Source organism: Cariama cristata, unplaced genomic scaffold, assembly GCF_000690535.1.
Source record: "Cariama cristata isolate BGI_N322 unplaced genomic scaffold, ASM69053v1 scaffold20224, whole genome shotgun sequence".
Classification (NCBI taxonomy): domain Eukaryota; kingdom Metazoa; phylum Chordata; class Aves; order Cariamiformes; family Cariamidae; genus Cariama; species Cariama cristata.
The window spans coordinates 56,924-81,867 of record NW_009614998.1 but is presented as its reverse complement, the minus strand read 5'-3'; the positions used below and the strand labels follow the sequence as shown (position 1 = coordinate 81,867).

Here is a 24,944-nt window from a genome sequence, read left to right as displayed (position 1 = left end):
GGCGGGACGGTCGGGGCTGGGCGGCTGGAGGGGGGCAAGTTGGGTGCTGATAGGCTTTGCTGTAGCGCCTGTCCCTGCGCCTGAGCTGCTGCCGCGTAAAGGTCAAGTGGCTTCTCTGTTTTCAGGATTTGCGATACTTGCTGTAGGGTCTTACCTGTGCTGGTGGGTGCAGGCGGTTCCTAGGGTTCTTTGCATAAGCATGTCTGCTGTCTACAACCTTTTCCACCTAGAAAGCTCCTTTTTTTTCTTTGTTATGCTTTTGTGTGCCCTTGCTGAGTTTCTGCTGAATGCTCGTTCTGTAAACCCTTTCAGTTTGCCGCTTTGACTACAAGAGGCTTGACAGGTTTTAGCGGTAAACATGAATGTAAGAACTCTACCAATGTTGTAAAGCCTCACTCAAGAAACAGCAGCTAAATATTCGATACTACTCAATATGTTATAGAAAAGCTATACAGGAGAAAACATGGTCATGGGATGCCACAGATCAAAACCAAAGCTGATTACTTTTTTTATTCTGTAGAGCGTTTTTAGATGGGAAGGATGGAGTTCTCGGTGATTGCTATTGGAGATATACAAAATGTGCTTTCAGCTATGCAGAAGAACTTGGAGTGCCCAATATGGTATGCCGGGAGAATAATGTGAAATCTATATTAGTATAGTTAATGAATCTTCTGTTTTTCTCTCTCTCTTTCTTTTCCTTTTCAAATGCTTTGTCAGTTCTATGGGTTATCAGAAAGCAAGAAGAATTGTATTTTAAGGCTAATTATATTGATACTTTGTAAAACTCAAGTGAAAAAGTGCAAGACAGAACCTGTATTTTGCTCTTATGTTCTAGTAAATTCTGCTTTTCTATCACAACTTAAATGTGTCAGCCATTCATCCAGTTAAGGAAAAAAATGCAGCTGGTTAGATTAGAGTATTGTTTATAAAGCAGCTTGGATCTTTTTCCTTTGTCTCTAAAAGGTAAGAGAAGTCTGTAGTTCTTTAATGCAAACAAATGCTGAAATAGCATAGATTCTAGTTAAAGCCTAAGTACCTAGAGAGTCTGATAAGCTTTTGAAAGACTGTTTCTTCTGTTGAACCAAACTGCTGAAGTTTGTCTATGGTGGCAAATGTTTTTTAATCCTTACATTTTAAATCCATTTGGAAAGATTTTACTTTACTACCATTGGAAAACCAAAATAATTTCTCTGTTGGTAATAACATCCATTACAAAGGTACAGAGCAGAAAGCACAGAATGTCTGTAGTGCTACGCAGAAAAAACCTTGCATCCAAACTTTTCTGAAGAGGCAGAATGCGTTTTGCTGAGGTACTGCCATTGCATGATTAGCTTGGTTATTCATTGACTTAACAAACGATGTTACAAGAGCGAGAATAGAAACTATTCTGTGCATCTGCTGTTCTTATATTGTATGTGGAATTTGATGTAATAATGAAATATCTCAGAAAGTGATTTTACACGGTCTGGTACTGCTGATTGATGAGAGGAAGCTGGCTTCAACATGGAATGGAAATTTTCAATGTCTACTTTTTGGTATTTGTGCAATAAAGATTGTGAAAGTGTGTACTGTTTAGCTTAACTAGCAAAACACGTTGTGAATGGCAGTTCAAAACCAGAATTTTAATGCACCTAGCAGTTTTGTTGGTAATTATTAACTGCGCAGTAGGCTGTGAATATGGTGAGGTTAGACCTGTCTTGCCTTATTTCCATATGTGACACTGAGGCATAAAGGTATAATCTCTCCCTGTCATTATGGCAAATTAAAATATTAAAATATCCCAAAATATGAATGAATGATGTTACATGCATTATTCGTTCCCCAGAAGTAATGCTGAGGCTGCTTTTGGCTCTTCATATATATTTTGCTATAGGCACATGTTAAACTGTTCCACAATAATAGCGTTATACTTGTTTTGTCTCTTTTCATCCAAGTTATGTTGTTGTGGTGGTTTAATTGGAATCATTATATAAACTTCTTTACATACTACTAGGTTATAGACAGAACACAGTATTGGGGAGGCTTCCCTATGTACATACATAGTCTATGAAACTCCTAAAACCTTACTTATGTAACTAGGGTTTGTAACACAATGCATGTCTAAATTAGAGTGGTATTTTTTAAAATTATTTTTTCTTTGTTAGTTTTTAGTATATGTTTAAGGTAGATTATGTTTTAATGTGAGTCAAACATGTGAATTGGTTAGAGTTTTTCTGAAGGCCCTAGTATCAAGTTAAACGTTAATTTTCACTGTGTGCTAGACAGGAATAGATTTAGAATAGAAAACCAGGGGGGAAAAGGAATAACTTAAATATTTATTTGTGTTGACACATCTGTGCATTTGGTTTATATGAACATTGTAAAAGTCCAGTGGGCTCCTCAACTCAACAGAACTACACTGTCCTTTACTCTTGTCACAGGAGGTCGGTGTTGAAAAAGAAGACATGAGTGTTCTAACACCAACTTTCCTGCCCTGCTGATTTGGGATTTCCAGAAAATGCTGTCTTTTTGCCAGAGGCAGGCAAAGATTGTGAAGAACTACTAGATATGTATATATCACATAATGACAGTATTTGTTACTGTACCTGATTCTCAAAATTGTTAAATGTGTCCTACTTCTTTTCCCACAAAGATTTTTTTTTTTTTAAGTTCAGAAAAGTGACTGTATTTCTGAATCTTATTTTGTTGCTCTTATTTTACGTGTAACTTCTGTGGTTTTATTTTCCTTCATTTTTCTTTTTGTAGTTTGGATGTAGTAGAAGAGCCAATTTCAACAAAATGTGATCATATATTCTGCAGGTAGGTTTGAAAACTTGTAATGCTTAGTCAGTCTGTTCTTTTCTCCATGTATACTTCTTTTCATTAGTGCTAATGATGTATACTGTGTTTTGATAACTTAATATGTAGCTATTTTAGGGGGAAAATCAATTCTGAATAAGAAATATCTGCAGTTTCACAGGTGTGTCAAAGGGCATTGATTAATTCATCGTAACTCTAGAACACGAATACAGGCATTCAACTTGATAATGAAGGATTTTTACTAAGTGGTGCATGCCTAGACTCAGTTTTAAAGAAAATAAATCCTTCCTCTTGTTACCATCATGATTATTCTTTTTTCGTAGGTTCTGCATGTTCAGACTCCTCAGCAAAAAGAAAAAAGGTGTGATACAGTGTCCTGTGTGTAAGACTGAAGTTACCAAGAGGTAATGCATCTTTGCAAGTGGACTTGAGGATGAGAAATTTGAACTCTAAGGAGAAGTTAATCGTTGTCTAAAAATGGCTTAGCAGAAGACTGAAATAAACCACCTGAGGAAAAGTGGTTATTAAGTAAACTGTCAGTTTCTAAAGAAGTAACTCTTTAACGCCTTACCTCAAAATAAACTTTTTTCAAGTGAGAGTAGGTGAAGACACCATTCTTAGCAAATGTGTGTGCTATCAAGAATAGACTGTATTATTGTTCAATCATTACAACTATTTTCTCTGTGCTAAACCTATGTGAGGAAAAATATGACATTTTCACTTTGTGATAGTGTGATAGTTTTAATTCCTGTAGTAATGGTTGTTTTGGGGAATTGTGTTGTTATTCCTTGGCAACAATTTCTCATTGTCTTATCTTTCACTTTGGAGTTCTACTCCTTTTTTTGTTTGGCCTAAATTGTAGGAGAACTATTAATAGTTGACCAATACATTTGTCTTAAAACAACTCATGTGGTGGTGTTCTTTCAGAAGTCTGAAAGAAAATTCCAGATTTAAGCAACTAATTGAAGGGTTGTTGGAAACTATCCATGCATTTGAGCTTGACACTGGAGTAAAGTGTAAGTGTTGCAAAGGTATACCCCCTACTTTTTTTTTTTAAAATAAGACTTGCACAATTGTATCATAGTTGTTTGCAGGATATCTCATTTACTGCGCTGCACTCAATATGGGAAGATTTAGCAAAAGTTTTTTCTTGGATGTAGAAGCATAAGTTCCATTAAGTTCCCAAGGTTTTCCTACAATAACCTCTTAACAGTCTTAAGGGTTTTTACAGTGCATTTGATGACTCCATCCAATCTTATTTTCAGCTCCTGAAATATAGCTGAATGTGTATCAAATAATCTTTAATCTATAACTGTGTGGCAAAGTCCTGCTCTTGATTATGCCCAACCTTGCAGCTTTGACTTCTTAGACAGTCTTAGAGCCTGAATTAGCAAGTGCCATAACAGTGTATGTTATCTTGTCCGGTTCAGATATATCCTTTTGGAATCCAAATTTATCCTTTCTTAGTACTCAGTGCCTTGTAAAAGGAATTGGCAAGTCAGATACATGATTGTTTATATTTTAGGAAACAAGACCTTGTTGGGGCGGGTGGTGGTTTGTTGGTTTTGGTTTGTGTTTTTTTTTCTTAGTATATTGTGCTATAAAAACTAGACTTTCTTTTCAAATTCTTTTCAACTTGTTCAGTCATTCTAAAATCACTAATATTAGATCCTGTTCTTGCTAAATTATTCATATAAGCAAAATTGGTTGGGAAAATTAGTTGGCAAGATCAAGATTTTACTTAATACTTGAAGAGTACTCATAAAGAACAATCAGACTAATAATTTAATCAGATTTCTTTCTTTGATAATTGTATTTTAGCTGTATGTATGCTAGTTGCACAGGGTCTATGCAAGGCTATTTTATTAATATATAATACCTGTTGTAATGCTCAGTGTAAGAAAATATTTTTGCTTTTTTTTTCCTATTGACATTTTTCAGTTTTAAACAGTCATCACTTTCCTAAAACATCCACAGAAGCCACTGCTGCTGAGTTCCTGTGTAAAGAAAGTTCTGTCATCCAAACTAAGGGCTTCAGAAACAGGAAAAAAAGTGCTAAAGAAAATGGACAAGAGAGCTCCACCTTGGTATTTTTTTTTTTCCCCCAACTTACTTTTGTGGATTGTTTAGTGTTTTATTTGGAATGTGTATACATGCGTGTACATACATGAATGGAATAGGAGATTTTCATTTGCTTTCAGATCACTGTTTGACTTGAATATTATTCCAGACAAGGACATCTAAATATTTTTGTCTTCCTAACCTACTTTTAAAAGTTGTTTGCATAAAATGACCTGAACTTAGGTAGTAACAGAATATATTATGGCCATACTGAAACTAGAATTGAAAGCTTTTTCATAGTGCTTGTTTAATGATGCTGTCTAATTTGGTAGGCTTTTTATATTTTTAGTGGTAAGACTATGAATATGTCTTAAGAATTCTTAAGACTTTATTCAACTTAGGGTGATTACTGTGTGTATGAGTTTGTACATGGTATGTTGTTTTTCGTATGTATCACCCTCCCCCCAGTTTAAATAATTACTACTTTTTTTTTTTAAATAGCCTATTGTTACAAATAACTATTCCTTTCTATTCTCCTGTTCAGCAGGAAACTAATGTGGATACACAGCTTACAGATACCAGGGTCAAAAGGTGTCCCCTAAGAAACAAAACCCAGAAATGTGACTCTCAAAAAGAGATTTATATAGAGTTTGGTAAGATCTGTTGTAGATCCACACTACAAGAGCTTATGTATAATGCTTGCAAAGTAATGAAATATGATGAAGTTCAAGGTCTTTGTAAACATTAATTTCTCCTTAACATGCGAAATGAGAACAAAGGGACAAATGATGAACAATTTCAAGTTGGTAAATCAAAGAGGTTTTTACATAATTTATTATATTGTAGGAAGTGATGCTGCTGCAGTAAACCTTTTGGATGCTTACAGATGTGAAAAAAAGTTATTATAAATAACAATAACTACTGTTTTCTAAAAAATATTAAGTCATCAGTGCTTGAGGCTCTAGTTAATAACTAGAGATAAGAATGAAATCTAATTGAGAAAAGAATATTTCACTTCTGTCCATCCTAGCTTTTGAGAACTTCCTTTTTATCTGGTGCTGACTGCTGTGAGAAACAAGATAGATGCTGTGCGTAGTTTAGTTTCTCCCTGTTCTTTCAAGGAAGGAATTGTTCCTTTTAATGGATAGTTTCGTTGCCTCTCTTTTTCCTTATTGCTTCTGCCAAGATCAATCAAAGTATCTGAGACAGATATTCGAATATATTCCTCTGACTTCCAGTTCAAAATTCTAAATACTAGCAGCTGTTTCATGTATAAATTTAGAAATTAAAAACTAACTCTTAGCTAATTAACTCTTAGTAGCTCTCTATTACCAGTCACTGTATTTAAGCAGATATTTATGCTGGAGCCATGTAGATATTTATACACAGAAATCATTATAATTAGGTCAAATGCTGCACAATTGAACTTGATTTCATCTGATAAAAGTTGAAAGCACATACCTCCAGAAAGAACTAAGCATGTATGCTTCTGATAATAAACACTGAATCTGGCAATTCATCTTTCTCTGAATCATTTCAACCAGAGTAATAGCTGATTTTTTTTAAATTTTTTTTTAGGCTCTGATTCATCTGAAGAGCTTTTTAAACAGGCAAGCAATACTGGGTAAGTAAAGGTGATTAAGGCATTCATATTTTTCTGAAGACAATAATTCAGTATTCTCATTCCTAGGTTTTAGTTTCTTAGCATAGGACTGATAGAATTCTTCAAGCTGACAAGTGATTTTCAACTTCGAGGGCGTCAGGGTAGAATGGGTAGCTGACTCCCATCAGTTTGTCATATAATATGCTTTAAAGCTGTTTTCTGAATGTTTTGTTGCTTACACAGATGTTAGATCTTCAAGAGAAAAGCATGTACTATGCTTTAGAAAGTAAATATTAAATTCGGGAATGTGGGAGGGAATCCTTTAAAGAAATGTCTTGAAAGTCTGAAGGGATCTGATTGTAGCGAGTGTTGATTCTTCAGCCTGGCTTCTCCAAAAACTATTTCAGAGAGCAAAAAGGGATAATTAAGTATCATCTATTATGTCTGTTGTGGTTTTTTCTGTAATGAAAGTAGGTTTTCTTTCCCAACAGGTTAGAAGACAAAGAAGTGCTTCAGATTTCACCTCAAGAAAAGCTAGGAGAACTTAAGAGTGTTGAGAAGGGGAATGAATGTTCTTGCAATGCACAGCCTGACAAGCTGGATGCTAAAGAAATAATTCTACCAAATGCCATAGGTGTGTTTGTTATTTTGATGGCAAAAATGATTACGCTTGAAAGAAAGACCACAAGTAAACATTTTGATTTCATATGATTAAGTATATATACTTGCAGTGTTGTATGTTACAATTTTGTTGATGTCTACAGCTAGTGACAGTATAATACAAGACTGTACCTGTAGACTAGATACTTAAAATGTGGATATTCTGTGCGCAGGGACAGAAGGGAAAAAAGTAACTTGATCAAAGTGCAAAACTTATTCTATTCTACAGAAGCCATATTATCCCTTATAATACAAGTTGAGAGCACTGTCTGGTAATTCATGTAAGAAGTTGGCTGAACATATATCATAATGCAATTTGATCTTTCTTTCTCTAGAGGGAAATTTGTGAAGTGTAGTATTCTGGTTTGGGGGGAATTAAGAACAGTTCTTTTAAAACAAAGTAGCCATTAAGCTTGTCACTGTTCTTGTGCATGTAAAATAGGGCTTAATAATTTATAATACCTATAAATCTTCAGGTGAAAGTGATTTCTTGAAGGAAGGCTTGAGCAAGAAAAGCACTCGGAGCATCACTGCATATGGCAAACCTGGCCAAGCAAATATGAGTGAATACCAGAGTTCTCCTTTAAATGTTCTTGCTGTAGACCTACTCACAGAGCAGTGTGACAGAATAGGTAATGCCAGTCCCTTAAGGAATGGGGACACATCTTTCTTTAAGAACACTGAAGAAATGGATGCAGAGCAAACTCAGTGCAATAGTAAAAGCAAAGAATTTGACTTAAAAGGTAGCTCAGAAAGCAGGTTGGATAAAAGCAAGGAAATAATAGATGTTGTACAAAGTGTGGAAGCTGTGGAAATGTATGAACCTGACAATGATACTTTCCGTGAAAAAGAACTTCCTCTGAAGAAACTACTTCAGCCAGAGGCACTTCACTATGCTACCCTGAATCAAGTCTCTAGGAAGAGACTAAAGAGAAGCATTCAGAAAGTCAATGAATGGTTTTCAAAAAGCAACGAGATTCTGTCTTCCAGTTCGTCCCAGGATGATTCTGCTGGAGCAACTGGTGTTTCAGGTGAAGGAGATACATGTTTATCAGATAAAGATTCTTGTATTTCAGAAAAGACTGACCCTATGGTAAATTCTATGGAAGTTGCAGTGGTTGAAGGAAACAAGAGATGGTCAAAACAAACAGCAGATAACATCAAAGACAAAATATTTGGGAAAACATACAAGAGGGAGAGGAAGTCAAATCCCCCTATTATCTTGAGAGACATTTTACCTACTACAAAAAAGGATGATGTGGCTGCTGATGAGAAGTGCTTGAATAATTGCAGCAAAGATGGACTAAAACGAAAAAGAAGGACTGCCTGTGTCCTGCAACCTGAGGATTTCATCAAGAAAAAACATACAGAAGAGGCAGATGGGCACCCTCAAAGTATTAACTGGTGCCTTGGAGATGGAGATGCTGAAAAGAAAAGATGTAATAAAAGTTCTGCTGTTAATGAGAGTCACCTCTCCGACAATAGAAAGGATAATACACTAGCAGAAATTGAGGAAGGAGTAGGATCCATATGGAAAAAAGCTGAAAAGGTGACTGGCAAGCACTGTGATGGGGAGCTAGAAGTGAAAAACCGTAATCAAAAAAGCACTAGAAAAAGAAGTTCTGCAGCAAAAAGATGCAGGCATTCTACTAGAACCATGTGTGCTCTACAGTTAGTAGTGGACAGAAACTCTGTTTCCCCTGATCCAGCTGAACCACAAATTGATAGCTATCCAAGCAGTGAAGAACCAAGGAAGGTTCATTCTGAGCAAAGGCAAGTCAGGCGCAGCAGGAGGCTTCAGTTACTTTCTGAGGAAATGACAAAAGAAACAGGAAAAGGAGTAGTAATTAAGGGAGCAAGAAGGTATGACAGCGATCATGAAGGGTCTTTGTTTGGAATCCAAAGGAATGTGTTAGTTTACACTTCTGAATGCAAAGACCTGTGTGAGCCCCACGGTACCTTGAGTTACAAGCCACTCACTAATCTGAAGGGTGATGATCTAGAAGCAAATGAAATGCAGATTAGTCTAAAGAATTCATCTGACACTGCAGAAACTGGAAGAAGTCTCTTCAATCCTACATCTTCATGTCAGCATTCAAATCATAGTTCCTTTGCACCTGATGCAGATTCTCAAGGAGGTGAAATACTAGGTAGCCCTTTTGTCCTACAGTCTCCTTCAATGACTGTTGTTAAAACTGCTTCGCAGCTGGCTGAAGAGATCACTGAATCATGTACTACTTTTCCCCAGGATACTGGACATGGTACGCAAAATGTTCCAGGGGACTTCAGAACTGAAGAGTTGTCAATAGCTAAAAATGTTTCAGAGTTGATGAAGGAGGCTGAAGATAGTGAGTTAGACACACAGTATCTGCGAAATATATTTAGACATTCAAAACGCCTATCATTTAGCCTTTATCCTACTCCCATGAAGGTGTGTGCACTAGAAGATGCTGCTTCTGAAACTTTAAAGATACCATCTGCTGATCAGGAAGAAAATAAGCATAGCAAATACTTAAAAATGGAAAACTTGCAAGAAGATAAAACAACTGCTGAAAGCTTGAGTAGGGTTTGTGAGAAAGAGAAGCTTAGTGAATCTGGTTATGTTAGTCCTGTGACTTGCTTTGTGGGCCACACTGAATGTATGCACACAAGGGAACATAAAGATGTTTCACAGGTTGCAAATCAAGGGAATCTGACACCAATAAGAATGGGTACTGCTAGGACGGAAGACAAAAACAGTTTGCAAAAAGGAGAGCAGGGAAATGAAAAGACAGTGTCAACTGACATAGAGGTAGAAAGCAAGTTGAGACAGAATCCAATCAAAAGTAATAGAAGCCAAGGTGATCAGAGTAATACAGAAGAGCACATTTTCAAAAGAACCGAATTAAACACAGTTGGTGAAATATGTTTCAGTTCAGAAAGCAATCAAGCAGGAAAGGCTGAAGTTGTTGACAGCAAAGGACCAATACTTCATTTTCTGTCCAGATCAGTGATTTGTCCTGCAACTTGTCAGAAAAGGCCTGCTGAATTCAGCTGTGAAGTCATTGGGAAAAAAAGTAGCAACAGAGAAAGAAAACAAGTAGAGGGGAATGAAGAACAAACAACTCAAACTGCTAGCACAGAGGTGCCTAAGTGTTTAGTTACAGAGGCTCTAGAAGAACTAGGGAATAGTGATTTTACAGGTTTGTCTGAAACCCCTGATGGCTTACTGTGCTCTGCTGATGATATTGAAGAGAACACCAGCTTTCCTGAAACTGATAGGAAAGAGACATCGGCTGTGTTTGTAAAAAGAAGCGACCAAACCCTGGTAAAAGAAATACACAACAGAAATGTTAGTTGTAAGCCAAGATCTCGAGGGATTCAAAGATCTCGAAGAAAAGCGCAGAAACTGCCATCTTCAGATGAAGAATCTGGTGAGGATGAAGATTTTCCATGTTTTCAAACATTAATATTTGGCAAATCGGTAAGCACACCTTTGCAGATCAATAAACAAGTGACATCTGTGGTAGAGTCTTCAGTAAGTCCCATCACATTGCCTCACAATGGAAGTCATGATGACAATAATATGCAGAAAATGCCTGAAGCTGCCCTAAGTAATGGGTGTGTTTCATCAAGCCAGGAGTCAGAATGTTCTGTCAACTTATTTTCTTCTCAGTCCAACATGTCTGAAGAATCAACTGATGGAGAACAAGAGTTAAAGAAACCTTTAATACAAGTAAGCAATGTGAATGACAGTAAAGAAACTTTTCAAAGTTGTAATGGAGGGCTGAAGAGAAGCAAAACTAACTTCAAAGATGAATGCCAAGAAGACCCAAACATGGGAGCAAACCTAGGTACAAACCAAGATTTTTATTTCTGCAGCTGTGTTTGTAATGTCATTGCACCTAGGTTTTTGGTGTTTGCATGGGAACTTTGTTCTATATTAATGTGGTGCTTGCTCTTTTAAAGGAATGTATCAGCCCAAAACAATTAAACAGAAAGCCCTCAGTGGTTTATTTCCTTAAAATTAAGTTATTCCAGTATTCTTTGTTCAGAGCAAAAATGAATAGACTGGGCGCTAGAGGCCAGACTGAACCTGTCTGGGAATTTATTTTTTAGTGAAATGCTGGCTTTCTTACTGCAATGTATTACTTGCATCTATCAGCAAAATTTAATAAAGCTACCTAAGCTGTTTCAGCAGATGAAATGTCTGTTGAAATTTGCTGTAGAATTCTGTAGTGCTTATTTTGATCTTTTTATGGCTTTTATAAATATTTAGGACTTTTTCATCACTATAGAAAAACTATGAGTTCTATTTACTTTGTCATATGTGCGACATGATATTCTTTGAAATACTCACTTAGAAGCACAGATCTACTTTAAGTATTTTCAAAACTTGTCACTTTATTGTTATAGTTAACAGTTGGCTAAAAGGTCTGTGTGGTAAGAGTTTATGGATAATGTTTGTTGGGTTGTTGGTTGGTGGTGGGTTTTTTTCCTATAACTAACAGATTTTCTTCCACGTTCTTCAAGGTGAAGCATCTGGATATGACAGTGAAACAAGTAATGTAGAAGATTCATGTGAACCATTCTCTCAGGGTGAAATCCTTACTACACAGGTAAGTGAGTTTATGCACTAAATTCTACAAGTAGTCTGCATTCTAGGCTATAAGCAAGTACATGAAAGCGGTGAAGTCAGTGTAGTGGGAAACTGCTTTCGTCATAATTCTTTGTGTCACAGGATTACTTCCAAGAGCATGATTAATGAAGAATTGTAGAACTGCTGCTATGCCATTATTTGTTGAATTTTGCCTTCAGTGGTAACATAACATTATAATGCCCATAACTTGTTATATGATATTGATTACAGGGTTTAATTGTAGGAGATGCTAGTTAATGAATCTCCACAGTTGACCAATATTGAAAAACCTCAGCTTCCTGTATTTCAAAGCTTCATTGATAGGAATTTATAGTGATTGGTGATAAGGATTAGATTTGCTACATTATGATATTTAGAAGCATGGAGACTTGCCTTCGAAGGGTAAAGATTAAATCAAATCATTCCATATTAGAATATTGTAGATATAAGACCCAATAGGCAGTGTCCAATGAAAGGTGTATCTAGCCAGTATATTTTCTCTCCTATTAATTTCCTGATTACTGCTTAATGACCTGGCTTTATGTATTGGGTGATTGGTGTGGGGGTTTTTCAGTTGGGGTTTTTTGGGATTTTTGTTGTGTGCTTTTTGGGTTTTCAGTTTTGTTTTGTTTGGTGTTTTGTTTTGTGTGTTTGGTTTTGTTTTTTTTTTCTCTGTAACTTCAAGGTAGGTCTTATGCCAAATCTCCCTCTTCAGCACTAACAGCCCTATGGGTTTTTTAATGTATGTCAAAAAAAGATTGAATTCATTTCTGTGCTTTATGAGTGGTTCTTCTGTTTACTGCATCAGTGCAAAATGTGGTCAACTGGCAGGACATTGCTCCTTGATGTAGCTTCATTGCTAGAGATTCTAGGATATGCCTGGGTTAAATGAAATAGTGGTAGTATGGATCGGTGGGGTGTTTTTTGGTTTGTTGTGTGATGGGGGTTTTCTGTTTGGTTGGGGTTTTTTTATTGATTCGATAACAAGGATGTTCCACATGGTGTCAGTGCTAGAGCTACAAATTCAGTGCTGTAGAAACTGCTTTATCCTGTATGGTGAAGGTTTTAGGTTTTTAAAAGGCTTCTTTGAAGCCCTGAGCCCTTTTTATGAGAAGGTGTATATGGCATGTTTTTAATAGAGGGTATTGTAATTCTTGAAAGAGAAAGGAAGGATGAGTGGGATGAAATATTTTATTTCTTTTAAATAGTCTTTGGGGCTTTCAGTAATGGTGGAAAGTGCAGAGGCTCAATACTTAATGTTCATTATTAAATTTTAAATGAAGTGGCTAATGCGAACTAATGTGGTTGGGACAAAATTACTTTTAAAGAAATCTGTGCATAAGTTTTTGGTTTTTTTTTTTTCCTGACTGATTAAACTGGTGAGCTATCTAAACTGAACCAATTTAAACAGCAAAATGACTGTGAAGTTGTTTGATTTTTTTTTTTTCTCTCCTTTTGACACAGTGTGTGTGCATTATTTGTTACAGTAAAAGCACCATAGTCACCTTTTGAATACATGTTAAAAACTAATTCAAAATAATTTTGCTGTTCCTCATTTTCAAGCATCTGTTAAAGAAGTAAATCTTAGTGTTTAAAACTGAGTTTGCTAACGTTGGCACAATTGTGTATCCTTTGCAGCAGAAGAATGCTATGCAAAATAACCTAAAAAAACTTCAGCAAGAAATGGCTGTACTTGAAGCGGTGCTAAAGCAGCATGGAAGTCCGGACTGTGAATTTTTACCTATCCGTAGGGAACTGCCACGTTCCAGTAGTGAAGGAACACTTGGAATGGAGCAAATGAGACAAGGAAGAGGTAAATAGCAATAAAAAACTTTCCCAGCTTTCTTACAGTTGTGGGACTATTACTAGTTCTTTTTCCCTCTGCCACAAATGATAGTGTTAATTTAAAATGGGTAAGTTAGCAGAATTTTACCTAAATTCATCTGTTCAGTGAGACATACATGTTTTGTTTATAACTTAGGTACTACACTTAGTCTAAAAAAACTGCTGTTACAGATCTGTGTGAGATTACATGGTGTAATTGTATAAATGGTGCAAGTAAGCCTTGTGGCTTGGCAGTACTAATCCATGTTGCTGTTTCTTTCACTGGAATGGGTAAGGGACTGGGAGAGTGGCTGAACACCCAAAAGGACTTGGCCTCTATTGCTGTGGTAGAAATTGTCCTTTAGCATACCAAGGAACAAGACAGAAATTAGGTTAGATATGTATTGGCTGTCAAATGTAGTACAGTACAGGTCAGGCTGCTGATGGGCAAAGAAGGGGAGAATGCCTATAGTGGTGTGTAAATCCCCTGAATAGGACATGCACACAAAGTTCCTAGCTGGAAAGTGCACAAGGCAGTAAATAAATGGCGAAGAGTACTTTAGTAATCGCCAAAGGCTTATTGTATATTGAGGATAAAGTGAGTTGCTGCCAGCTATGTTAAATAATAGTGAGAGGGCTTTATTTAAGGTTTTTCTTTGTTAAGGCAAAGCAGATACTCAGATCGCTGTTCTGACAACCTGTCTGCAACAAAGCATAGAGCATTCTTTGAACAAAGCCTACAGTAAGTCCAGATGTTCTTTGTTAAACTTCTCAGTGTTCCAGAAAGGCACCCAATGCTGATTTAAAGACTTCCAAAGATGTAATGCTTGTTGAATGCTTAGATAAATTGTACCAGCGCTTTATTATCCTACTTGCTGCTAAAAATTTATTTCTAATTCTGTGGTGTTATTTCAGTCGATTATTTTCTGAGGACAGCTAGAATAACTTGACATCCTGGAATTCAAAGTTATTTAGTGTCTTATCATGCCTTTACTGTGTATGGTTTTTACTGCGGAGTCTTTTCTATGTACATTCAAAGGTTTTCATCACTGCTGTAGGTGCTAGTCAAATACCATAAAATTATTTGTAGATTGCTTTTTCATCTCCCAAATAAGTGTTGTACAGTGTTGAAGTATGAGTCCTTTAGATTAACCTCTATCTTAAAAAAGTACAAAAAAATGTGAAATTGTCAGCCAACATGGTGCAGCTATACCAAGAGGTCTTCTGCTTATGTATTAGTAAGTTAGTTTTTGTTGTCAGAGTGTAGTCTGCATCAGGAATCTCCTTCATGGAGAAAAGGGAGCTAAGAGAGAAAAAGTGAAGAGGCTGGGACTTTAAAAAGTACACACTAGTTTGTTCAATTTGTTAAAAAATCTGAGGTAACAGGATGTATCCCTACTATGGCTGCTGCTTTGATACCTGGATTCCTGACGGGAAAGTAGGGCCATTTATTGTGGAAGAAACTGACTATAATCCTCTTCTGATTTTCTGTTACTGATTTAACAGCTACACTGTGTTTTCAGCCATCTGTATCTCATCTTTTGGACATCTTGAGCCATTAAAACATTAACAGTATACTTAACCAAGAGACTGGTTACAATCCATGCTTAGTTAACAAAGCTCATTGAATTGCATGGCATTCAACCTTACTACAGTTTGAGAAGATTATTTCATAGAGAAGACTTTGAAATGTGGCATTTCTAAGCCCAGTAGGCCAAATTTGTAAGATAACTATAAATAGACTGCTTGAAGATTAAGTCAGCAAATCAATGGTTAGTTTCCTTCAGATGGGAAAATTACTTAAAATAATTTCATTAATACAATGCATGTTTGCACTGTCAGGCTAGAATATGGATTTCTAACTCAAAAACTTAAACTGATTAGAGTTATTGATGGCTTGATAAAAATTACAGGCATCTTTAGCTATCAAATAAATGCCTCTCTACTGCTTCTGAACAGAGATAACGGTAATGTGTAGAGGGGATTCATAACCAAACTGCAGTAAATAGTGTACATTTGACTTTGGCCCATTTTATATCCTACTTTTTCTGCCTAATACATAGCTGACATCTTAGTTTTGTAGATGATTTAATATGTGAAACGCAGTTGTTAGCCATGCTTCAAATGGTTTATTATTTTGTGTAGATTTCTGTTTTGGGACACTCGCCTCTCTAAAGTGTATCTGGATTGAGATTTCAGAGAATGTTTTGACTTGTTACCTGAAGAAACAACTAAGAACAGTTGCTTTTATTTTTCTTGTCTAAGAATTATTTTTCTTTTTTAAAGGGGCAGAGTCAACATCAGAAGGAAATTTTGAAAGTCATAAATTCAGCAGTTCAAAGGGATTTTCAGCCAGTAATTTCCATGTTATGCCAAGTGATTCTCTCAACAGTAAAACCAAAGAGTTAGAAGAAGAAAGGTAAATGTGTTTGGTTTGGGTTTTTTTACTTTTATTTCTAATCTTGTATTTAAAAAAAAAAAGCTGGGGGAAGAAAAAAATATTGAAATAAATACCTCTCAGCTTTTGAGCAATTACAATAGCTTAGTTGTTGCTACATGGTTCTGATGCTTAGAAGAGTAAAAAAAGGTATTAAAACCAATTTCCCTTTCTCAAGTTCTCTAGAATTGTTGCTTCCATCTTCTAAATCCTGTTTGTTAAAGAGACCAGATTTGGAGAAAAGCCTTCAGTGTGACAGTGTTCTGAAGAGCAAAGCTCCTTCTGAAAAGACAAAACCTGTGCAGGAAGCAGTGCAAGAATATAGTCATTGTCAGCTTGAAGGAGGTAACATTTAAGAGGAATCCAACACATTTTCATTTCTGGGTTTTTTTTCCTGCTTTTTTCATGTTTTTACATACCAGCAAGATACAACTTTTTCTTGTAAGTCAAGGGTTTTAATCTATATATTCCTGGTTAATTTAAAAAGATGTTATTTCTTGTTTGGTTGGGTTTGTTTGGTAGCCCAACTGTATAGCTGCCCATCAGGACACATTTTGACAGTAATGGGAATTACTATCTGTCTTGCATATAAAATGGTACTTCTTGAGAGATATGCTACTAAAAGTTTCACAGGTATTCTAGTCTCAGCTATAGATCAGGAAAAAGTAATGACGGAGGCAAAGGTGAAGTAATAAACAAATAAGTAGAGGAAGTGACTGCAGCATTTAAACTTAAAAGATAGAGCAACAGCCTTGCACCATGACTACAAGAGGGATGAAATTGTTTCAAGGAGTAATTTCTCTTTTCCTTCAGAAAACACAGATGAGCAGAAATCTGGGACCAGGCTAAACAGTGCATCTTTCTCATCAAATCTCTCTGGAAGTGTGACCAGGAGTCCAAATAACTCTTCCTCTTCTGTAAGGCTTCTTAATCTTCAAACTGCAGAAGCAACAAATAGTTCTGTTGTAGCTCAGAATGCTAATGAAAGCTGTGCTCAAGAATGTAAATCGAAGAGAAGCGTATGTTTTCCTGTATCTGTTCTGCACAATGCAGCTGGGAAAGAAAATTCTACAAGTCCAGTTGTGACTAACAGGGAAGAAATGTCAATTGTGGCATCAGGTCTGAATCAAAGTGAACATGTAAGTATATGTCAGAAGTGTTAGGGAGCACTTGTTAATCGTTCCTGATTACCACTATAGTCTTCAACTTAGAGAGATCTAACTATAATGGAAATTAATCTTGCAGGAATTGCAGACTAGTAATACAGCAACTCAAGTAAAACTTTTTCACTCCTAAAAGTATGAAGAATGCTGCCTGTAAACAGCACTATTAAGCTCAGTGAGGTTTGAACATTTTAAATGACTGCCTGCAGTCTAGGGGAAAAACATACTATTCCAAAGCAAGAGGACTTACTTCTAGAAAGCCTTGGGGCTTGGAGGGAAGGGGGCTGTTTGGTTGGTTGGTTTCCTAAATGTTCTGAGATGCTGCTTCTTTACCCAAATTCTGATCTATAGTGAGGATTTCTGTAATTAATCAATTCTGAATTGCTAATAAACCTGTTTCTACGATCCATTTCCAGGAGGATATGGCTTTTGGCTTATAAACTACTGACTGAGAGCTCTCCTTTACTTTAGCCTGTTGAATGGGGCCAAAATTACTGACTTTTAAGGAAATGTACATTCTGTGGGCCAACACAAATAAAACTATTACTTTAAAGTAACTATCTTACTATGTTATACTGCCGTAAACTCAAGTTGTTGGGTTTTTTTAATCTATTGCTAGCTATTAATTTTCTTAACTACTTTTCAGTTGGTGGTCCAGAAGTTTGCAAGAAAAACTCAGAGCACTTTATCTAATCACATTACTGAAGGAACAACCCATGTCATAATGAAAACAGGTTTGTTGGGAACTATGTGAATAAATCCTTTATTTACACACCATGTAGAATTTTAACTCTAGGCTAACCAACAAGGAGACAGTTTAGCAATGAATTTGAATAAGTTTGAGGAAAAGATGTTAATTGTTTTCTTCTCTATCATAATTTTTTTGTTTAAATTTAGAAGTCTTTCTTATTCTATTTGATGGATTTGAAGTGAGGGTATGTTTTGTTTCCTTATGTGATTTGAAGTTAATGTTTTGGGTTTTTTTTCCTCCAGCTATTTGGTCACAGTTTTCAGGTGTTTACAGCACGTTAGCATGAATTAGTTCAGAATCAACCAAAAAGAAAGCAAGATAGTTCCTAAAGAAATGAGATACAGACATTCTGGAAATAAGATGCTATTTTGGTTTCCTAATTACTTGCAGGGATTATAAATGCTATTTCATTCTCAGTTTTTGAAAGAAACTTACCTTTAATAAAAAACTGGCAGTGAGACTTAACTGTATGTATAACTGATGGTACTTGATAGTGAAGGCATCCTTCCATAGGAACAAAGCAGCACTATCGTTTCATCATATTGGCATGCTTAATTAAGGTACTCAACATATTTTTTTTGCTCCTTGGTAGAGCTCAAGAATCCCATTACTAAAAGCTTAAAGGAACTTTATAGAAACTTCATTACAATACTATAGTTTCAAATTTGACACATCTATTGTATTCTGAAACAGGTAGCATTATACTGACTTCAGAAAAGCATAATGTTCATCAGTAAAATTAAGCTACCATATTGTTGTGTCTAGGCACAGGTTATATTTAAGCTCCCTATTGAACCTACCACCTAGCTTTTAACCAACATTTTCTTTAAAAGCAAAATATTTTGAGCCAAATCTGGGTGTGGGTATGCTATATACTATGCTTGCATTTTGCTTCATAGAAGCACTTCTAGCTGGCTCATATTTGGATACAGTCTATCATATAAGCCTTTCTTGCTTTTGTAAACCAACATAGGAAAGGAGCCAGAAAATCCTGTTACTCCAAATCTATGGACTCAAATTTTGCCTTTTTCTTCAGGAAGTGTATCATAGACACCATGACCATATGTTTTTGGAGAGGTAGATTGTTCTGTCTCTATGCAAATACAGATAGGATAAACTTCCTTCTGAAGTTGTGCCTGTTCTGGTGGAGTAGAAGATGATCTTAAGTGGCTATACATCTAAAAGTTTATGCCAACATTAGGCACTGAATCCTACTGTTAGTGTCCTCTGTCTTGACCAATATTCATGCTTTTTCTTGCCTCTTTACTGAATAACTAAAAAAGGGTTCAGAAGTTGTACATTAGTTTCTGTTACAAGTTGTGATTAGTTTCTGCTCATTTCTTTCAGTTTAGTAGAATCAGGACACGAGAATTTCAGAACCTTTCTGTAAATGGTCGTGATATTTTGCTGCTGCACTTAGCAAAAAAAAACTTTTGCTTTTAGCTACAAATAACTTGAGTTGTTTGTGTGTGTTTGGTTTTTTTTTTTTTACTAATGGCAAAACTGAAAGAGATCTTATTCTTGTTTGTTCCACAGATAAGGAGCTGGTGTGTGAACGGACACTGAAGTACTTTCTGGGTATTGCAGGAAGAAAATGGGTAGTTAGTTATCAGTGTAAGTATAACTTGTTTTGGAGCTAAATGATATCTGCCCTTCTACCACAAATGCACTCTTCACTTGTTCCAGTTTTAAAAAAAAAAAAGTCTCTTCATGTCTTAGCATCTGATGTTTTGCAGTTTCTTCTAAATACTTTAAAATAAATTTAAAAAGAGAAGAAAACCAAACAAACAGCAACATCAAGCTTCTTTCTCTTCTGAATACTTTCCCTGCTTTTGAATAACCACATTGGATTGCTCCCCACCCTGACAAAAGCCTTTCCTCCCTCTTAATTTACATCTTTGAGATGCATGGCATCAGTTAGTGCAAAATTTATATTATTTATAAAAGGTAAAAAAACTATTTAAGTTTTTTCAGGCATCATGCTGTATTCAGTTTCCCGTAGTGCAAATACCTTAAATTTAATATAGCGATGAAGTCAGACTATTGGCAGTGGAAGAACAATTTTGTTGGATAAAGTGATTTGTGCTGTTCTGATCTTTTTATTTAGGGGTAATTCAATCTTTTAAAGAAGGAAGGATACTGGATGAGGTAGGTCTTTTATCTTAAGAGTGAAATGTCAAATGTGTAAGCAGTGCTATTACATTGATACACCTATTAGTAACCTCAGATACTGTCTCAACATTTAATATATGGAAATTTGGCTCTGAAAACTGGGATTCTGGTTTTACCAAATGCTAGATCCAAAAGCCACACTTAGGCTGTATGTATTCACTGTTATTGAAGACATAATGGGTCCCTATTATTTTTTGGAACAGGTTATAGGCATGTGTTTTTATAAGTGTTCCTACTGATACTGATGGATTACAGTGTAGAGGAAAAGATCTATTGTTTACTTAAGGAAATTATGTTGGAACATAGCTATATACATTGTTTTGTTTTGTTTTTAAACTTTAGAATAGCCAACTACTGAAAACTCATTCTAGCATTTACTACCTTTCCTAGTAGAAATGGCTTATTTGATGTGACCCTGATTTAGGTGGATTTTTGTATTCCTGGGTAGTATTTGGATTTTCATTCTCTAGTACAGATTTTTGGAGAATGTCATAAATGAAATCCATATTGTGTCACCAGTATCTAATGTGCAGAAATGCCCACTTGCCAATATGAAATCCATATGCCCTTTTGTCAAGCCAAGGCTGAAGGCGGCGGCCCTAGGAAGAGGTATTAAAGGCCTTCCTGTGCTTGGGGTGAAAGGAAGAAGTTGCTACAGAATTGACTGGTAATGCTAGAATATGGGAAAGCTGTTAACATTGTGTCACACTCTCCCGTTGCTTTAAGCAAGGAGAAGACCCTCCAATTATAATGAAAACCAAAATTTTTTTTCAAGTAAACTGAAAATATGCAGCTGTTCTTCATACACTTGTAGCAGGTTAGACTGCATGGAAGTTTTGGAGAACTTTCAAGAAAGTATTGGAGAAGTGGGGGTTTGAGTAAGATGTAGGCCTGAAATTATCAAATGCAGCACTGTATTTATTCTTAATCTATATACTAAGTGAATGCCTTGAAATAAAATAGATGTTGAAGATGTAGAGGTTATGTACTGATAATTAATTTCTATCAAATGAGACTTTACTGATAAGTTAATTATAGTCTTGGAGTGTGCCCCTTCTTTTATACAGTTTGCTATATTTTTCTTGAAAAGCCTTTTAATTAATTTTCTGCGCACACTTAATTGTAAGGTTTCCAGTTCTGAAATCTGATAACTTCTTGTTCTGGTGCAGAATTCTGACCGCCAAAGTGTTCTTAGTCTCTAGCTATTGATTGCTTCTTTATGTTATGTTCCAGGAGAACTTTGAAGTTAGAGGAGATGTGATCAATGGGAGAAACCACCAAGGTCCTAAGAGGGCTAGACAGTCTCTGACTCAAAAGGTATGATGGGCACATCAGGGATGAAAATCCTGTCCTGCTGTGACTGTTTCAGATATGTGGCTATGCTAGCTGAATATGTGGAACTTCTTCCAATTTCTCTGCTGTTCTGTATATAGAGTTGTATAAATTCAGCATTTTTATACATGAAAGGTGAGCTCTGTCGGCAGCAGAGCAGATACGCTCAAGTGACTCACTATGCTTAGAGTAAATGCTATCTTTTTATAACATCAGTATAGGATAGCACAGGGTTGAGGGGTTTTGATATTCTTTTGTTTTGTAGGTTATAAAGAGCTTTAGATATACTTGTGAAACAGTGATAGCTTGATAATCTGTCCTAGAAGTGCAATGAAACCAGCATATTAAGTATTGTCCTTTCAAGATACCATATGTACTCTGTAAACATGTTCCTTGTTTTTTAGATCTTTAAAGACTTTGAGATCTGTTGCTATGGACCTTTCACTGATATGACTACAGGTGTGTCATTTTAGTGGAATTAAATGAATTCTTAGCATAAAAAATATTTGGAGAGGGATTGTGTACATTCACCAGTTTTACATTTGACTTCTTAGATACTCTTGTACTGCTTTTACTCCTGAAACTTTCAACATACCTACCTGAGGTATAGCATAGGTAAAGAATTTTATCCAGTTCTATCTCCAGATAGAATGCAAAGAGTGTTCTCTTCTATTTGGATGTCTCAGAGAACTGCTCTGGCAATTTTGCTGTATTTCAAAACAGGCCTTTTATATAGTTTACCTCTAATTCTGTAGCAATGAAGAAAAAGCATTAATATCGTGCTGTCTTGTAATTGCTGTAGATGCGATTGAACACTTGTATTTGCACATTTTTTTTTCTTCTTAGTAAACAGTTCCTAAGTATCATTTTTCTAGCAGCTGACACATACTCAGTGTAATCTTCTCTCTAGCAGCAGACATTAAAAGTGAAACGCAAAACAAAGCCAGAAGTTGATATAGAAAGAAAAAGCTGGGCAGGATAGCTTCTTTTTGTTAGTTTAAAATTGAATAAACTATAGTAGATGTTTTGAAAATTTAAGCTAGAATTTTTCTTCTTAAAATATTTGTACGTATCTTCCCATTTTTGTGGCTTATTCAGCAGGTACTTTCTGATTTGTCCAATATAACTGTTTTTGACTGGGTGGAATATCCTCACATCTCTTGACATTTACAGTAATTACTACAGAGGATGCAGTGCTTTCACCTGCTGCAGTGATCATCAATTATGGCTCTTATACTTGAGAGACTTATTTATCTTCTTCACTATCAATTCAACAAATTGGTAGAAATTAAACACTTCGCCTACTTTTGTTAATGAGAGATAATCACAGTTCTAACTTCTGATTTTTAATTTTAATTTCATGTCTTATATCCCTATGATAAGAGGAAATAAATTGTTAGTGACTTTCTCTCTAAGTATTGGGCATGTAATGGTTTGCTTTTTCAGGGTCTTTTTGTTTTGTTTAGTCCTGACTAGGGGGTGAGGGAAGAGAGAGAGTTGATGTTCCTCAGCAGGCTAGAAAGTGAAAGAACTTATTCTCTACTAAGGCTTACATTTCTTTCAAATGATGATAGTTTGTGTCTTGGAACAAACATATGAGCACTTAGGGAATAGTGTCAGTTTCAATGTGATATAAAACATTGAAGTAATAGACTGTTTATCTGGCTGCTTCAGAACATCTAGAATGGATGGTGGAGCTTTGCGGTGCCTCTGTTGTGAAGCAACTTCATCTATTCACACACACGACAGTAAGTATTAATGAAAGTTACATTTAACATAGTGGACAGTCTATAGTTATATAATACACAACATGTTGAAAGATTACATGGCCTTCATGGGCTTGTCAAAGACTGATGCATACAGCTATGTTTGAGAGAACTGTCTGCACAGTAGTGTTGCGAAACTGCATGGCAACAGTTCTTGTGTTCTAGGCTCTGGCCACTGTATTAGACGATAGGCTCACTTGTAGTGGAAAACTGATCAGAGTACTCTACCTAGGTCAGATAGCTAATCTCTCTTGAAATCAGCCTCTGAGCCTCACTTTCCAGCGCAAAAAGCCTTTAGTGCCTTAACTTAGTCGCAGCACTCCTGGAGAGAAATCACAGACACACCTTAGGAACTAATGTCTTTCTCCCTCTACTACTACTACTTAAAGGCCTCTGACGTGATGCACTGGAGCAGAGTTAGCCCAGTTATTGCTCTCTGCAGATAGATGTGAGAGTGATTTAATGACGGACAGATAACAGTAGCATTTTTATTTTCTTATCTTGAAATCTTAGAATTCTACTGCTGTTGTGGTTGTGCAGCCAGATGCTTGGGTGGAAAACACGGATTACAGAGGTAAAACAACACACTGTCATGGACTGTTTTATGGTACACATTGAGTGTCTTTATCACCTCAGTCCTTCTAATAGTTAAATATCAGGCAGGTTTGCAGAGGAATTGAAATAAAATCCTACTGCATGTGGAGATGGAGGTATGTCTTGGAAGAAAAATCTGGAAGGACGAGGTATGTTATCTCAAGAATTAGTAACAGAGTCTTAAAAGGTAGTCTGGCAGGCAAATCCTAATCTTGGCTCAGTTGTCCCGCGTATCATCAGCTTTACAGAAACTTTGCTGATTGGAGATGCTTTCTAAAAGGTGGGGAAGCATGCCCTTGGAGGACTAGTAAGATCTAGGAGAAAGCCTCAGATGGGACAAGATTCTCTTGGTCTGGAAAGAGTATCTAGCTACAAAGTGTTAACTGATATAGCTCTTTGCTTTTTTTTTTTTTTTAAATCAAAATGTTCCAGAGAAACTATGAGACATTGAAAGTGCAAATCTTCCAGACTAGCTTACTTTTAAATGAGATGGTGGGAGTTATGGAATGAATGGGAGCTGGTTAGGCTACGGTGGAGTTCAACAAAAAAATGGCGCAGGAGGATGATGTAAAAACAACAGCTGTTTCCATGGCACTGGGAAAATGAGAAAATAAAGAAAAAGATCCTGAAACGTTGAAGAACAGTCTGGGAGCACTTCAGTAATTTTCTGATGCTTCTCTTTAACAAGACTCATTGCTTGTCACGTACTCAGTATGCCTGAGCAGACGGGAACTGAGGCTCTGTCACTGAGGTCCTAAATTAAAAGATAACAAGGACTGCAATCTTTGTTTTTTAGTGTTTATTCTATGGTGCTCAAAACTGCCTGCCTGACCATTTGCCAAACAGCTATTCTTCTTGGAGCAGCAATATTACCAGCATTGCTAAAATGAGTAGTAGTGCCACATCACTGATTTTAGACTCTTGTTTTTTATCAAGGCCTTTAAAATGTCAAAAATAAAGCAAATGGCTTAATCTGAAAGACATCGGTAAGCTCCCCTTAAGCTTGCTTTGACTTAGTGATAACAGTTTTATTGTTTGTGGTTTTGTCTTTCAGTGATCCAGCAAAAGAACAATGTTGCCATGGTGACTCGAGAGTGGGTATTGGACAGTGTTGCTCGCTATGAGTGCCAGGAGTTTGATGCTTACCTTGTGTTCCAAGGGTGA

General features: G+C 36.2%; 1 protein-coding gene across 1 annotated transcript; it reads left to right on the top strand.

The window, feature by feature from the left end:
* Positions 1 to 540: 540 nt before the first annotated feature.
* On the top strand, positions 541 to 24,944 carry BRCA1 (breast cancer 1, early onset). The gene is made up of 20 exons (XM_009699653.1): positions 541 to 620; positions 2,746 to 2,799; positions 3,123 to 3,203; positions 3,727 to 3,815; positions 4,741 to 4,886; positions 5,408 to 5,513; positions 6,439 to 6,484; positions 6,955 to 7,097; positions 7,600 to 10,956; positions 11,636 to 11,721; positions 13,380 to 13,554; positions 16,816 to 17,141; positions 17,812 to 17,899; positions 19,453 to 19,530; positions 20,024 to 20,064; positions 21,322 to 21,405; positions 21,825 to 21,879; positions 23,095 to 23,168; positions 23,700 to 23,760; positions 24,835 to 24,944. Exons 1-20 carry the CDS (start codon positions 541 to 543, stop codon positions 24,942 to 24,944), a joined length of 5,280 nt encoding a protein of 1,759 aa, XP_009697955.1.

Bases quoted from the DNA above. Each gene is read 5' to 3' on its own strand.
- BRCA1 (XM_009699653.1), top strand. From the start codon at position 541: ATGGAGTTCTCGGTGATTGCTATTGGAGATATACAAAATGTGCTTTCA. The intron at 3,204-3,726 runs GTAATGCATCTT...GTGTTCTTTCAG, and splicing joins AAGACTGAAGTTACCAAGAG to AAGTCTGAAAGAAAATTCCA. The intron at 21,880-23,094 runs GTGTGTCATTTT...TGGCTGCTTCAG, and splicing joins TTTCACTGATATGACTACAG to AACATCTAGAATGGATGGTG.